The following is a 15852-nucleotide window of genomic DNA, read 5'->3' on the forward strand; positions in this document are numbered from 1 at the left end:
GTCTGCTGTTGTCTTCCACATTGCTTTAAAAGGCTGGAATTTGCTGGCAAGTTGCACAAACTTAAAAATGTTACTTTTCCTTTGGAGGGTGAAGGCAATGCTATATTATTTTCACTGTTTGTTTTGATCACTGGCTAATGGTGGATTTTGAGTAGTGACCACGAGGTTTCAGAGGTTCAACTCTGTGTGGAAGAGAACATTGCTGTGTCCTGCTCTGCAGCCAGGTGATAAACAGCTGATCATGCTTTGTCATCAAACAAAAAGCTTTTTGAACCTTTGAGAGACAAACTGTGACATTTTCAGTGCTCTGCTTTGCACAAGAAGCCTTTTATTTTGCTATTCTGTGTATTTATAAATTGCATTTTTGTATTTTAATGTATTCCATTCTTCTTGTGCCTCTAGCTCCTGCTTCTTTAGAATCTTCAAGCAGTATAGAACAGGAAAAATACCTACAAGCCTTACTGAATGTGATATCCGTCCACTGCAAAATGAATGGCAGTAATACTCTCACTGTTAGCCCAACAATTGCTCTGTCTCCAGGTAAAATTGGTTTGTATTGCTTTTCTGTGATTAAGTTGAAGAATGAGTTTTCTATGATTTGATGTTATTTCAGTGTCCCATATGAATTCTGTTGTTTCTTTATTGTTAGACTTCCTAGATAGCCTGTTCACTCTTAGCTTCAGTGAATGTGTTTTCTGTATGTAAAGTCTGTTCATAATCCTTCCCAAAATATTTTTGGTATGAGTCTGACGGTAAACAATCATCCACCTGTGGGTCACAGTTTTTGGTAGAATTCACTGCATTAGTCATTTATTACAATTCTGGAACAAATAAAGTTCTCCAGAATGTCAAGACGCCAAAACTTTCCAGTCAGGTTTTTTTTTTTTGTTTGTTTTTTTACAAGATCAGATACAACAATTGCATTATATAAAAAAGCAAAAGGAAAAAAGTATTTTACAGCAAATTAAGCATATTGTAAACTGCATACTGAATAAGAGACTGTCAAATTGAAAAGAACACAAAATACTGCCCTATTTCATAAAATGAAGAAGATTTTTATGAACAGATAAACTATTTAGCTGCAGCAGCAATGGAAGGCATATAGGCATTTTTATGTGTTACATACTCATAATGGGTTTCGAATGTAATTTCCCAATAGACTTCTTCTTGCAGTGAAAATTCTTTCAAAATATGCTATTTGGGTTATGCGTAGGTGGAACCATGAAGAAATTAATCCTTGCTTTATTTCAGTTATTTTGTGATGAAACCTGATAAGGTTTATGTGAAGGTAAACCCAAGGTGTCAGAAAGGACCATGTAGCTTGAAATTGTGTCTGTCTTGTCTTACTCAGTTGGTTGTAACTGGCCTAATACTGCCAAACAGTGGCTTTTCATGTAAAGTAACACCATTCCCAAAGTGTGCATGCTTTGCTTCATTTATTGTAAAATATGTTGATTGCTTAGCTGTGTCTAACAACTCCATACTGCTGCCAATGTACACTTTTGTGTTAAAAAATAAATCTCGAGTACAAAATTGGCAAGAATTATCTGTATTGTGGGGAAAAGGGCATTTTATCAGTTATGTTTTAAGTGTTAGCCTGGTTAACACTGTAGTTTTTTAATCTTCTATTCTTTTTTTGGCTGACTTTAGGCACTGAAACGAGGGCTTCAAGAATGTCTACTGTGTTTAAGCAGGTAGTGCCAGGACATTTGGATGTAAATCTATCCAATAGCTTTGCTCGAGGAGGTTAGTAAGACTAGCTCAAAGTCTATTATTTGAAGTATTAAATGATAAAAAATGTTAGTGAAATAAAAATAATTATACTTCTTACTGATTCATTGCGCTGTGAAACAACCAAACAGAAATTACAGATTAGCCTCAGTCTACAACATTATCTAAGTATGACATTTCTGTTCAAAACCTTTACATTGAAAGAAAGTTCGTTTCATGTTGGAATTAGTGAAAAATTAAGCACTTGATGAGGAATTATGTTTTTAAATACTTTGGGATTCATCCATATTTTTAATTTGTCTAAAATGTATGGCCTGAACATGCATATTTTATTTTATCATTTAATACACTTTAGAGTCTCCAATTGCAGATCATTGCAATATGTGGCTGAAGCTTAGCTGATAAAGCTTCATAGTAGTTGCAAATAGCTTCATAAAGTTGCCAATAATCCATCTGAGTAATTTTACTCTAGGTAGCAGCTAATTATGTGACCAGGCATAATAAGTAAGGAGATACAGTGCATTCTTTGGAAATAATTATTCTTAGGTACAGAAGCTCATCAGTGTAATTTCTAAAAGAACCTTTCATTCTGTTAAGTGAATTCCAAATACTTTTACACTACTTTTACACTTCTAGTCTGATGAAATTGTTATGATTTTTCTATCTGCAATATAGGCATAAATTAGTGCACCAAATTCCTTAAATACATGTTTGTTAATATAGGGATTCCTCTGTTTCCTAAAAGGGAACATTTTATATTTGGTTTCTTACCTTTTGGCCCTGAAAGCTCCTCTTACAATTATTTCTAAGCATCTAAAAGCTTCTTTTCTTCCTTTTTGATACCTCATCTAAAATTAGTTAGAAATACATTGAGCTGCTGAGGTCTATTCCAACCTAAATCTCACTGTGTTATACAAAGCATATAGCTTCGTAGGGAGAAGGATAAAACAATTCTGTAGAGAAAAACTTCCAAAAGAGATGGATGGGATTAAGGAACTGAAAGAAGGAAGAATGCAAAAGGGAGGGGAAAAGGAAAAAGAAAGGAAAATGCTTAGAGCTGTATAGAAAAGTGATGTGAGAATTGTAGCAGAAGGGAAGAGAAGAAGGGCAGGAGAAGAAATGGTGATCACCAAAAACCAGAAAATTCTGTGCATCTTCATTAATCATAGTATATACATATTTCACATATAAAAGTTTTATGTTCCCTGCTCACTGTATTGTTACTGTGTTGTATTGTCGTTGGAGATGAAAAAACATAGTAATTTTAACTGGCTAGGTGAAATTATTAGAGACCAAAGAGAGCAGGGGAGAAAGTGCCTGCAATTGTTAAGATAAATTGGTGGCTGTGCCCAGCCTGACTTAGTACTGAAATAGTGAAAATGCTGGGTAGCTGACAGCAGATGTTTGGTTGGATTCCATCCCCTTGTGCTGGGACAAAAGTGCCAACAGTGAAGTGGTGCTGAGGGGCAGAGGAGGTGCTCCAGATAAGTAAAGGAAAGCTTACTGGTTGACTGCATGGAAGTTGTCTTTTGAAGATAAAAGGATTACTGAAATAACTATTGCTGGTTTCAAGGATTAGAGTTCGTGCTAAGTGTGATAGGATGAGTTTGTTGCTACTCGGTGAAGAAAAAAAGGAGCCTCAAGGCAGTATTAGGTCACAGACGTGTTGTTTTGTTGGACTTTAAAGTCTCTTGGCTAAATTTGAGCAGTAATCAGGAAGAGGGCAGAGAAGTTATCTTGTGTCTTGCTGGATTGATGCCACACCTGCTCTCTATATCTGAAAGGTGTCTATTCACAGTTCAGCAGGATACGTGAGGACTTTGCTGAAACATAAGAATGTTTGACAAGTACAGTGGGAGCCCTAGTGAAGGTGAGAAGCTGACAGGGTAAGAGGGAACAGAGAGAGGGAGTGTCTCCCTGCAGAGAAGTAAACACTAGGCTTTTTTAGATTAGGTGGCACAATTCTTTTAAAAGAAATTCTAAAATACGCAAAGTTTATGAAATCTTTAAAAGTGTTCTCGAATTCATTATTGCAAAGTGTCTTACTACTTTTTCAGAGCTAGTTATGTTTCATATGTGAAGTAGCAAGCAGCCATGGATTATGTATTGCACTGTACAAAATACAATAGCAGTGTTTTTGTGGTTTGGATTCTGGATCACTCTTTCTTTCCCTGTTTAAATTGCCACACATAGCAGGGCTCGAAAGCCAGGTTCAGCTATGACACACCAGCTGAAAATTATATTTTCTCTTTTTTGTGCTAAAGACAATGTATTTTTAGTGTGCATTCTTTTAAAATTAAGGTTGAAAGATACGTTCCAGTCCTTGAGTAGTATTTCACATTTTTTTAAATCATCATTGTTCTGAATACTCATCAGTTGTTCTGAATATTTGTGTCTGTGTCAAGTGTGGTTTTTTACTTTATCTGGAACGTTGTAACAAAGTATCTGCCCAAAGCCCAGTCAGGTTGGTTTTGATCTGAAATATTTGTTCAAATACTTATATTTCATAATATTATATTTCATTATATTTCATTCTTGGACCTTTTTTTGGCAATACCTTGGGTGATATCTTTCATAAGAATTGCAAGTTCACTCAAAATCCATAGCTTTTCCTCTTATATTACTTCATAAATATAGTGTGGCTCTACAGAGCAGCACTTCTTACCTGGCATTGTTGTGTAATTTAGTAGAATAAAAAGTTTTCCAGGTATGATTTGCTGCTATTGAAAAAATACTAGGATATTTATAATTAATAAATACAGACCCAGCTCAGAGAATTACTTTAATGGCAGGTGACATTAACATTTTGAGCATGTTTTAACAAAATATTTGATTTAAAAGAACTTGGTTGTGTAGATGTGGGTTTTGAGCCAAAGATCTGTGCACTGATAATAAAAGGCTCCCACAGAAAATGAGAGTTTTTGCAAGGGGAGAGGAAATCTCTTTGTATGGTAAATATTACATGTTTTCTAAATTATATGCTTGTACACAGTCCTTTAAAAATGTTTGTAGATGCACAGAACAAATGCCTTTCACTCTGCTTTGATTTTGAGGTCCATCAAATTATGCACTTAATGCCCCTAGACTAAAGGAGTTTTTTTGGAATTTTTAATTGATCTAACTTTGAGCTGGATAGAAACTTTCAATAAGGTATTCATCAGAATGATTTAATTGCTGCATTTCCTTTGGTATTGTAATTATGGAAAAGCACATGATGGCTTTGCTACGTGTTTGAAGCTATTGCAATGGCAATGAAAATTATTCCTTTTTGATAAATGGATGCTTCCTTCTCAATTTATATTGGTTTTGTGGCTTGATTGATGTTTTGTCTTGTGATGACTAAGATTTGTGCTGTCTGATAAATCATGTACTGTAAAGAAATGCAATATATACTAGATCTTTGGAAATTAATAAGTAACCCTTTTCTTTTCTCCTGCAATGTGTTTCGCTGCAATGTGCATTCCATTCCTCCTCCTTCTGTCTTAACTGTTATCTGCCAGTGCTTGGGTACAGAGATAAATGTTTCACTCATTCAAATTCCAAATCAACAACTAAGGAAAGAGTCCATCAAGGTACTGTATTCTGTGTCCTAAAAGCACTTTCTTTTCTACCATCTTCATAGCTGCTACAATATCCTAATACACTCTAAAGTGATACTGACAGACAACCTTGATTCTGCATTAACAACATTTTTTATTTTTTAGCTCAGTGTTGTGTTTTTATTTCGTTTTGCAATTTTTTGGCCATCGCATGTATGATGTAGTGACACTGATCTAACACAGAGTGATATGTAGAAAATTTTCTGTGTGAGAAGTTTAAAGAGCGAAAAACTAATTCTTGAAAAGAGTGTTTAGTATTCCTACTGCTTTAGTAAAATAGCTAAGAAATACTGTTACCTAGTCAATTAGTTTCTTTCCATAATGACTCTTAGTGAACAGGGAAAAATTGATTTCTGTCAAATCAATTATAATGCAGTATTAATCAAATCACAATAATGCAGTATATGCTAAACAGTGAAGGCTAGATACTGCTAACAAAAAATAAGCCACCAGGCAAAATTAGAATAGAAACATAATTGTTCCTTTTAATCCGTGCTGTCCATCGCTGGTAAGCATGTTCATCTGCATGTATTTATAACCAGTTTTGTTGCTTGTGGTGTGCTACAGGTGCTAATGATGGCTGCTTTTGTGAAATCCTCCCAGGTGTCACTGTGTATTTCTGTGTATGTCATCTCTGGGGACAGCAGTCTGTGTTGGAGCCAGCACTTTTCATACCAAATGAACGAGAAGTTACTTCTCTTATTCAATGTTTGCTGTGAATTCTGCTTACTAAAGTCTTTATTATTTCATCTGCAGTAGTTGAGACGTGGAACAAAAGTTTATGCTAAGCACAGTACTGCGTGAGGTGTTTATAAAACTGGCTGGCTGTGAAGTGGGAGCTGTTTAGAGCTGTTACTGATTCATGAGCTCCTGCCAGCCATCCCCAGTTACTCCAATTCCTTTGCTCACATCTCACACTAGCTGCCAGACAGGCAGACAAGCTAAACTCTACAGACAAGTCCCTGTTGAGGATTACTGTACAGAATTGTTTTTTTAATAGAAATGTAATCCTGCTTCTGAAAAATAGAATAAAATTATTTTGCTGGTTGAGCTATCTCAGTGGAATTTACTGTTATCTGCAGCTTTTTCTTCTATGCAAGAAATGTCAGTTATGCATATTATTGGATTTTCTTGAAGAGTGTGGGCTGTTGGTCCTGTAGTATCTAAATTTCTGCTACCATGAGATATTTCTGGTACCTCTTTTCAATATCTTTCTTTGCAGATTTATGGACAGAGTCTCTTCTGATAATCTGATTCAGTGCATATTGGGTTAAAGAATTTCACACTGCCATTTGAATGCCAAATTTAGTACATTTTAAGGAATTTGATTTTTCAAGTAGTGGTGTTTATATTGTGAAAACCCAGTACCTTACAGATACTTCACAGTAGACACACAAAGATGATCTCACAAAATCCTGGTTAATAACTTAGGCACAAGAAACAGAAAAATATTTACTACTTGTCTTTTCTTCTGCTGGTGCTAAGCAGGCCTCGGCACTCTGATTTATTGCTGCTTTATCATGATAAAATCACAAAACTTACTTAAGCATGATCAGATCAGAGCATGTCTGTGTGCTGTAGAGATGGAAATGCCAGTACAGCTGCAGCAGCAAGGCACGATGTGCAAACCGAAAGTGCTGCTGAGAGGCTGATGTGAAGCCATTCAGATACTGCTGTGCTGCTTTCAGACACAAGTCAGTGGTTCCACATCACACCTCACTGTTTCAAGCTCATGTTGTCGCTAGTTTTGGGATTTCTGTACCATGCCCTGCTGCCAGAGCAGTGATTTGAACTGTAGGGCTGTGACCTTGTAGGCGTCCTTCTCTCCACTCACACAGCTGTACCACTGTCCCATCTGCTACAATGCAATTAAAAGAAGAGCTTTCTTAAATTCATTTTGATTTCTAATAGTCCACTAGAAAGGACAATTAAAAACTAAAATTTGGGGCATTCTGCATTTTAGTCACAGCATTTCAAGAGTCAGTATGGGATACTTTATCCTGAAATGTGATACTTGAACTGATCATCCTCACATACATTTTCATTGGAGTATGATATGGTTGATGCTATTACGTTGTGTAGGGAGAAAAGAACGTAAGAATTCTAAGTAACATGGAATTTTAAGTGATACTATTTCCATTTTTGGAGAAAGCAATTATATTATAGTCTTAATAGTTGGACTTCCAGAATAGTATACCTGACAAGGAAATGCTTCAAACTTTTGTCCCACTTTCTGAAAAGAACAACACTAGTAATTTCACTTCCGTACACTTAAATAGACATTATTTGCAAGGTCTTACTCATTTCATCATTGTATTACTGATATTATAGCAACTATTTTCTCTGCAATAGAAAGTGCTGGTGCAGAGCTTGATTAGTCTTTTAGATTACATGACGATGCAGTAGGACGGTTTCGACAAGTTTTCTTATGAAAATACTTCTTTCCAGTATGTGCTGTTAATTATGTCCTGTGAGGGGTGTACGTGACATGTTTAAGCACTCTACTTTCCAAATTATGCCTTAATAATTATGATCTCCAGTGCCTCACACAAAGAGGTTTTTAAATGTTTCTCATCCTTATGAAGGTGTATGGGCGAGTCTTCGTTCGAGCAACCGATTTATCAACACTCAGACTCCATTCATTGATGTTGGCGCAAGACTTGCAGGGAAAGATAACACCCCTTCCTACAGTAGCAGCAGTTTTCTGCAGAGTCAGCTCTTGAGAAGACAAGCAGCCCTCTATATATTTGGAGAAAAATCTCAGTTACGGGTAATGGCAATTTTTTTTATTTTATGTTAACATAATTTTTATTTGGCTTGAGTTTAATGTTACAAAACAATAGATAATTCTCTAGGTAAGGCAGTTGGATAGCTCTCCTAAAGGTGTAAAGTCTTATGAAAAGTATTTCTATATGCAGAATAGCAGTTAATGCTGTATAACTTAGTGGGGGCTAGGGTGGTAAAAATCAAGCTCTGTGGTCATGTAATACAACAAAGGTAACGTAAAATAAGCTAAATTATCTTGAAGATCTGTTAAAGATCAGGCTCAAACCCACAAAAGTTCTATGCATAGTGCTCTATTTGTCACTTTGGGTTAAATATTATGTATAGTTGAACTAAGAGATGCAAAGATGGGCAACAGATGACTGGAGAGGAATGGAATAGCTTTTGTACAAGGTAAGAGCATTCCAACTGGAAAAGGATGGCTAGGAAAGAAATACCTTTCTGGACAGCAGAGCATCCAGCAAAGCCTTCATATTCAGAAGTCACTGTGTCTTCACTGTCTCAGCTGCTGTCCTGCCTTGGCTTTGCAGGGGGCAAGGGCAGCACAGCTGGGCTCTGCTCTGTGTCACTGCTGGGATAAACCTGAACACTAAGATTTATTAATAATAACAGGACTGTAGGCAGATGGAGTGGGGCTGGTGCAGCGGCAGTGGAGCTTGCTGCCCCTTCCAGATACCATTCATATTCCAAGGGAAGTGCTGGAGCTCCGCATTTACAAGTTCTTTCTTTCAGAGCCACACGTAATTACGCCTAAATACAGACTACTGTACTCTGCTGACTGCTTGTCTCATGGTCAGCTGAGTCATCATCTCAGGGATTGCTATTTTGGGAAATGGGAAAACAGGCTTATTTGGTAATTTAAAGTGCAATTTTATTTTTTCTGATGTGTTGAAATACGTTATGAAGGAAATGGAATGTTGTAAATTAGGAAAGTGATTACCAGCAAAGGAAACCTTCATTACTGTGGGCAGCACTTAAACTCACATTAAGCCAAACTGATGAGAATAGAACTCTGAGCATCCTGATTTGGTTACATGAAGAGGACAATGATTGATGTCTGCAGTTTCATACACTTTTTCTGATAGATTTTACTATTTTAGATGCAGGTGCTTAAGAAACAGGTATCCTCTACATGAATTCTTGGTAGTTTTACTTGTTTTCTGAAAATGATTGCAGTTTTTTTTTTTTAAGCCTCTGCATTCAAAGATTGAAAAATCAATTGTTTTCTACTTTCTCAATCAAAATGTGAATGTACATACAATCCTATATATTTTTTGAAATACATGACCTTCAAAAACAGTTACTGGTAGTAGGAAAATACATCAGAATTCAATTCCTTCTGAAATTATGTTCTCTTGGGAGGTGGAGGAATCATGCTGTGCCAGAATAATGCATGAATTACACAGAATTAAATTGGCATAATCCAATAATAGCAACTATTCATATTTCTATTTATTTGATTTCCTGATGAATGATTGGTGAAGAGTTCAATCACGAATCTAAAGTTGTGTAGCAGAAACTACTTTAGTCTGCTTCTCTGAAGTGACCTTTTAGGCCAAACAGAAGCTGGTTAATGTTTCAGCAGTCACAAACAGTTGGGGATAATATGTTAGTGCTTGGTATAGATAGAAACATTTTTAATATATTACCATACAGGTGTGTATCATTATGCAAAATATGAAAAGAGCTGCCTGTTGGATGTAAAAGCAACAAGCATTGGGCAAAACCGGCATGAAGTATTCTGAAGTACAGTAGGATGTATATAATTTGGAAACTTGCAGGATCATTATATTATGCTGGATAATTTCCTTGATGTTTTAGAGCTCATGGAGTTTTCACTTGCTTGGTTTTTTGTTTTGTTTAATAACACAGTTTTGCAGAAGATGAGTCATTTTTGGGTAACTCTAAAGAAAAGCGTATTGTGTTAGCAAATATAAAAGAATAAAATTACATGGTGATTAAATGTTTTAAACCTTCTGTTAATGATTTGTATCTGTTCTATAAATTCAATTCAAATTTTGTTTTACTATAAAGAAATCATGTTGATTTTTGTTTGTGAAGTATTTTCCTAGCATCCTGCTAACTTGGAATTTTTTAGCTTTGTAAGGGGCATGCATTACTGATGTAGACTCCTATAAAAACCTGTTTTATTCTGCTAAATATCATGTCACATAAATTGATGATACAAATAGAAGTGTACAACATTTTAAGGCAATGGTGCTACTTATCTCATTGCTTTTGTCATACATTATTACAACGCACATTCCAAGAAAGCAAGTTTGCTAGCTGAGTTATTAAATTTGGGGTTGAACCATGACAAAATACAAACAGAATTAAATCTGCACTTTCTGTTTACGGCATTTTCACTTGGCATCCTATGAAGGAGCTTAATGAAGATTATTTGCAGGCCAAGTTTAATTGAATGAAAGAGCAATTTCTGAAGAAAACTCAAAAAGTCTGGCATTAACAGTGATGCTTCATACATGAGAATTGTTTTTCCTATTAATGTTCTCCATATTATCCTTTTCATTGTAGTCCATTGTTTGGGTTTTTTTTTTCAGTTAACTAACTTGTTTTCTTAATTTGGTCCTCCTCTCTTATTGCATGCTCTCTAAATGCAGTAAGTTAAATAAAACGAGGAATTCTGCTAGGAAAACCGTCTCGTGTTCTCTGACTGGTGTTCTGTGCTGAACTAGGTACTTCAGACAAACAACAATCTCAGTGTGCAGTGACTGCTTAGATGAGTCAGCTAGTTTGCAGTTATGACAGTTCTTTTTGGGTTTGAGAGTTTTTCTGCTTTACTGAACTCCCAGAACCTGTCCTGCACTGTTGGTATGTCATCCATACAGTTATTTTAATATTTATTTTAAAACTAATTTGCTTTAAAAACGCTAAAGAAAGCACACTATGTTGTGTATAAAGAACTCAGTGGATTTGTCACTCAACTCTAGTTTTTCACTAGTATTACTACTAAATTTATTATTAAAAATACGACTGTTGTGCAGTACATTCTGCTGTTATGAGTAGTAGAGGGGTACTTTGTTATGGTACATCTTCCAAGTGGTGTTTTATTGTCCTGGGCAGGTGAATTAGGAATTGAATTATTTAGCAATAAAGCAGACAACACTTTGGGATTTAAGGAGTCTGTCAGTGAAAAATATGCTTCCCTTTTAAATTACATCTGCTGTCCTTTTCATACAGGGGTTCAAACTTGATTTTGCTTTGAATTGTGAATTTGTTCCTGTTGAATTCAGTGACATCCGACAGACAAAGGCAAGCTTTAAAAAGCTGATGAGAGCTTGTGTTCCCAGCACAATTCCTACCGATTCTGAGGCAACATTCCTTAAAGCACTTGGGGAGTCAGAGTGGTTCCCACAGGTAATTTATATGACAGATACTTCTGATAATCTATATGCAGTACTGCTCACACAAAATAAATTTCAGGCTCTTCTGACAGAGAGCTATTGTGTTCTAACCAGCTGTTCTTCTTTGTTCATTTTAATTACTTCGCATACTATCAATTCTGTCATTACATAAGCATTATTATTTTAATACAATCATAACATTTACAAATCTGGGAGGCATTTTTTATGGCATAATTTATGTTTCGTAGCATGGAACACATGCACAAGCAGAGGTGACTGTTTCTTCTGTCTATATAAATTTATAGTCTTGTTTTATCTGGTTTTTCTTATTTTATGTATTTTTAAAAGCAGGGGAAAAAATGAAGAATGATAAATAAGCCTTTTTATTTTAAAACCAATATGCTACTCTTCATATATGTTCCCACCCTGAATTTTGATATGCACAAGTTAACAAATAAGCAAACATCTGTTGCTTGCTGTGGGATATGGGGAAGTGCTTGTGGAGAAGAGAGGATTTGTATGTGTGTTAATCTGATCTTTCTGAATCTGTACCTTTCTTTCCTTATCCCATATTCCCTTACATAAATACTAACCAAACAAAGGCAAGACTGGAACAAACTTTGCAAAATTCCAATGAAGAAGGATGTGGGAGAGCCAGATCTTTGTAAATCTAAAACCATTTTAATTAGAGTGAATATTTTTTAACAGTTGCTTGTTAGGTTTGGAATCTGCTGCTGTATATATTCTTCTCAAATGCAATTAATCACAGAAAACGGAATTTTCAATGCTGATTTTTTAAAGAGGAAATACATTCAAGTAACACAGTCATTTCAGTAATGACACATTCGAAAATGCACTCCTGGTTGAAATGTGCTGTAGTGCAACAAGTGGCTTAACTTCTTCCCTGAGCTGTGTGCATTCCATAGAGAGCAAGGAGCTGGTCATGGCTGTGTCTGGCCATGTTTTTCAGGAAGGGGAGAAGTGGGAGGAGCATGAGGACGTGACTCCCTCACTGTGTGAACATTTTCAGTTGCAGAGGAGTTGAGCGAGCTGATTAAGTGCAGATAAACGAATTGAATGTCACCTTGAGGAAATAAACACGTCCCTATAGCAGCACAGAGGTCGAGGGGAGGTAACACTGCAGTTACTCCCTTTTGGCGTGTTTGAGAAGATCACTCTTTGCACTGAGTGTGTCACTCTTCGCTCAGGACTAGATCATAATGTGACACACTAGCTGTGTGACACTTAAACCACATCTCCATGCTTTAAATCACATCATATGTGACTTCTGTGATAAAGTTAATTTATGATTTGGCACATTTTCTACTATTCCCGTGAAAGAACATAGATCTGTCACCTAGGAAATGTGTTTTTATTGTATTATGCTTTCCTTTTCTGGGCAATAGAAGTTTAACGTTATTGATTTTAACACTGTAAGGACTAACTATTTCTTCATAAGAATGTGAATAGATAAGAAGAAATTTGAAGTGCTGCCCTGTCTGCTGAATGCAAATTATAAATCTGTGTGGTTTGCATTTTTGAGACTGAATCTGTATAACCAGATTACATATAAGTTTCTTCATTAAGCATGGGGAAAAAAACAGCCTTTCTTCCATTCTACTGCCTGAGAAAGTATAGAACAATAAACTAGCTGCTTGTGGTTGTAAAAGTGGTGCTTTTTTCAATGGTTTTCTATAATAAATTGAAGGAAAATTTGTTTAGGGGTTTTTTTTCCTAATTAATGGCTGTTTGAATGCTCAGAGGAGTCAAGGTTTTTCCGTCACAATTTCCGTGGTAATATTCACCAGATTGGTGGGTTTTTAAGAGGAAAAAATCAGGCTGCCCTAAACAAGGATGAATTTTCTAGTCTTTAGCTCTTTGTTAGGTTTATCTTTTTTCCTCTTATTTTCTTCAGTTTAATTTTCTTCCCACTTTCTTATGGCTTCTGCCCTTTGTGAACTTACTTTTTTCCTTGCATAAATGGTCTTGGATGTTTCATCCCATCTTTTATTTGTCTTCCTATACTGCTTTCTTCCTTCTTTCAGTCTTTCATCTTTCCCACTGCTTCTATAGGTTGATTATATTCAGTGCTCCACAAAGAGCAATACTGTAAACAGCTGAATTGCTTATATATCATCTCTTATGTTGTTAACAAGAGTGCTGTCACAGTACAACAAAAATGGTGGAAACGTCATATAGATTTTCCTTTTAGTAGTAATAAACTTGACTGTAAGATAAAATGGCTCAGATTCACCTGAATTTCTTTAACCTGCTTATGCCTATCGCATTTGAAATGACATCATTCAAGTCAATACCTCTTCCAGAGAAATTAAGTAACCCACCTGCTCAAGGAATTTTAGCATCACTGCATAATCAAGTTCAAATAATTAATGTGTCCTCTTTGCATATATTTTAGCCTGTCTGCCCAACTATCTGAACTGCTTCTGGGTCTATTTTTACGTTTGTAGTTTGATTATACGTAGTGTTACTATTCTTCTGTTCATTAATTTCCAAATTCCATGAGAACTGAGCATTAAAAATATTTTCTTGTAAATATCTTACGTGGGTTCTCCATCAAAGTATTTAGTGACTTTATGGAGCCTTGACATTTCACAGGAAATTATTTTAGTGGTAAGCCCAGCCCAGGATGGAATTTCTCTACGGTAAATCTGTCAGCCATTCTCTCCTTTTTATGACAGCTATTTTATTACAGTACTCATTGGCTTTAATAGTTTAAGTTCCTATCTTCAAAAATTTCCTTCGTTTTATTGTAGTTCAGATGGAAATTCTTAGACGGCTGCATTTTATTGTTGTCTAATCAGTTGCATCAATGTGTTTCTCTGTGCTACATGTAAATCTCAGAACACCTTTTTAAATATTAAATGCTAAAATATTCTAGTTATTGGTATTACCTAGAAATTTATCCTATGCTTGAGTACATTACTCATTCATAATGCTTTATAGCTTCACAGGATAATGCAACTGGGTGTGATCATCTCTGAACTCCTGGAAAATGGTTCTTCTGTTATGGTTTGTTTGGAAGATGGCTGGGATATTACTGCACAAGTAAGATGCTATTAAAACCTTGAAATAGTTAAATATTAAGAAAAAACACCAGGCATTACTGTTTCATGGAAGTGACAGATAATTTGCTGTAACATTGATAAATTTGTGTTGTGGCAGCAGAGAAGAAACTAGAATGCATGAATCCTTGCATTCATTTGCAATTTACACCATGAAATAGTTCCTTAAAATGAATTTGTTCCAAAAGTCCTGATGTACTTAACGGTTCTAAGGTTTAGATATGAAATCTGCATTCCTGCACCTGACCATAATATGTAAGAAGGAAAGCTAAAAGCTGCCACAACTGTTCATTTATCTTTTTAAACATATGACAGTCTAAACACAGAAGAAATTAAATCTCTTCCATTCACTCCATAAATGGAGTAAGGAGACCACACACAGGGAGAAAACTGAATTTGTGCCAAAGTGACTGTAACACCTGCTGCAAGGACAGATCACCCCAAACTATAAATTAAGTGAGTGAAGACCCAACGCCTCATCCGAAGTCAAGCTCAGGACCAATCCTTTATTGCTTTCGTTGCTGAGATAGCAGATACTGTCTTAAAAATGTTTATGATAAAAGTGGTTTTATTTCAAATGCCATTAAATGTAGTAATCATTGTGATGACTTCCCTAGTCTGTAGTTGCTTAGGTTTGACTTTTACTGATATCATAAAGCCTTGGTTTAATTAAAGCTTTTTCACTGAGATATTATTTGACTTGTTTTAAAAAAATACTTAATATGTGTGAAAAAAGACTTGTCATTGAGTTTATATGAAAGCTTTTGTTTTCTTGAACGATAAACAGATTATTGAATGTTTATATTCGTTTACTAAAGGCTTCTCCTAACTTCTGTCATTCTTAACGCAATATATGCTGTCTTGTGATCCAGGTGGTATCTCTGGTGCAGTTACTCAGTGATCCCTTCTATAGGACACTTGAAGGCTTCCGAATGCTGGTGGAAAAAGAATGGCTCTCTTTTGGTCATAAATTCAGTCAACGTAGTAATCTGACTCTCAATTGTCAGGGTAGTGGATTTGCTCCTGTTTTCTTACAGTTCTTAGACTGTGTGCATCAGGTAAGTCAACCTCTATCTAACTTTAATTTACAAGAAGGATTCATGAAGAAATGTGTATATATATTTTAGATGTCATAGATAAGGGTTTGAGAAGGCTAGTAATGTCCTTCTCTAGGTTTTATTGACTGGCTTTTGGCAGTCTTAGCTTAAAAACATCTTTATTCAGAAGAAGGAATTGACTGATTTTTAGTACAGTGATGAGACATTTTTTAATTCCTTGTGCTGCTGATGA

At 35.6% G+C, this 15852-nt stretch overlaps 1 protein-coding gene across 5 annotated transcripts in view; it reads left to right on the forward strand.

Moving 5' to 3' along the window:
• The window catches only part of SBF2 (SET binding factor 2), a 254794-nt gene that overhangs the window by 218787 nt on the left and 20155 nt on the right, over positions 1-15852 (forward strand). For 2 of the 5 annotated variants that reach the window (XM_027884515.1, XM_027884516.1), the window contains exons 28-34: positions 403-540; positions 1651-1746; positions 5232-5303; positions 7916-8100; positions 11316-11492; positions 14444-14545; positions 15435-15620. In XM_027884515.1, coding sequence (XP_027740316.1) covers positions 403-540; positions 1651-1746; positions 5232-5303; positions 7916-8100; positions 11316-11492; positions 14444-14545; positions 15435-15620 — 956 coding nt within the window. The remainder of the gene's footprint in view (positions 1-402; positions 541-1650; positions 1747-5231; positions 5304-7915; positions 8101-11315; positions 11493-14443; positions 14546-15434; positions 15621-15852) is intronic. The other 3 variants (XM_027884518.1, XM_027884519.1, XM_027884520.1) reach the window with 2 other exon arrangements.

Source organism: Empidonax traillii, unplaced genomic scaffold (assembly GCF_003031625.1).
Source record: "Empidonax traillii isolate 1590-97213 ecotype Southwest subspecies unplaced genomic scaffold, ASM303162v1 scaffold148:size1803964, whole genome shotgun sequence".
Lineage (NCBI taxonomy): Eukaryota > Metazoa > Chordata > Aves > Passeriformes > Tyrannidae > Empidonax > Empidonax traillii.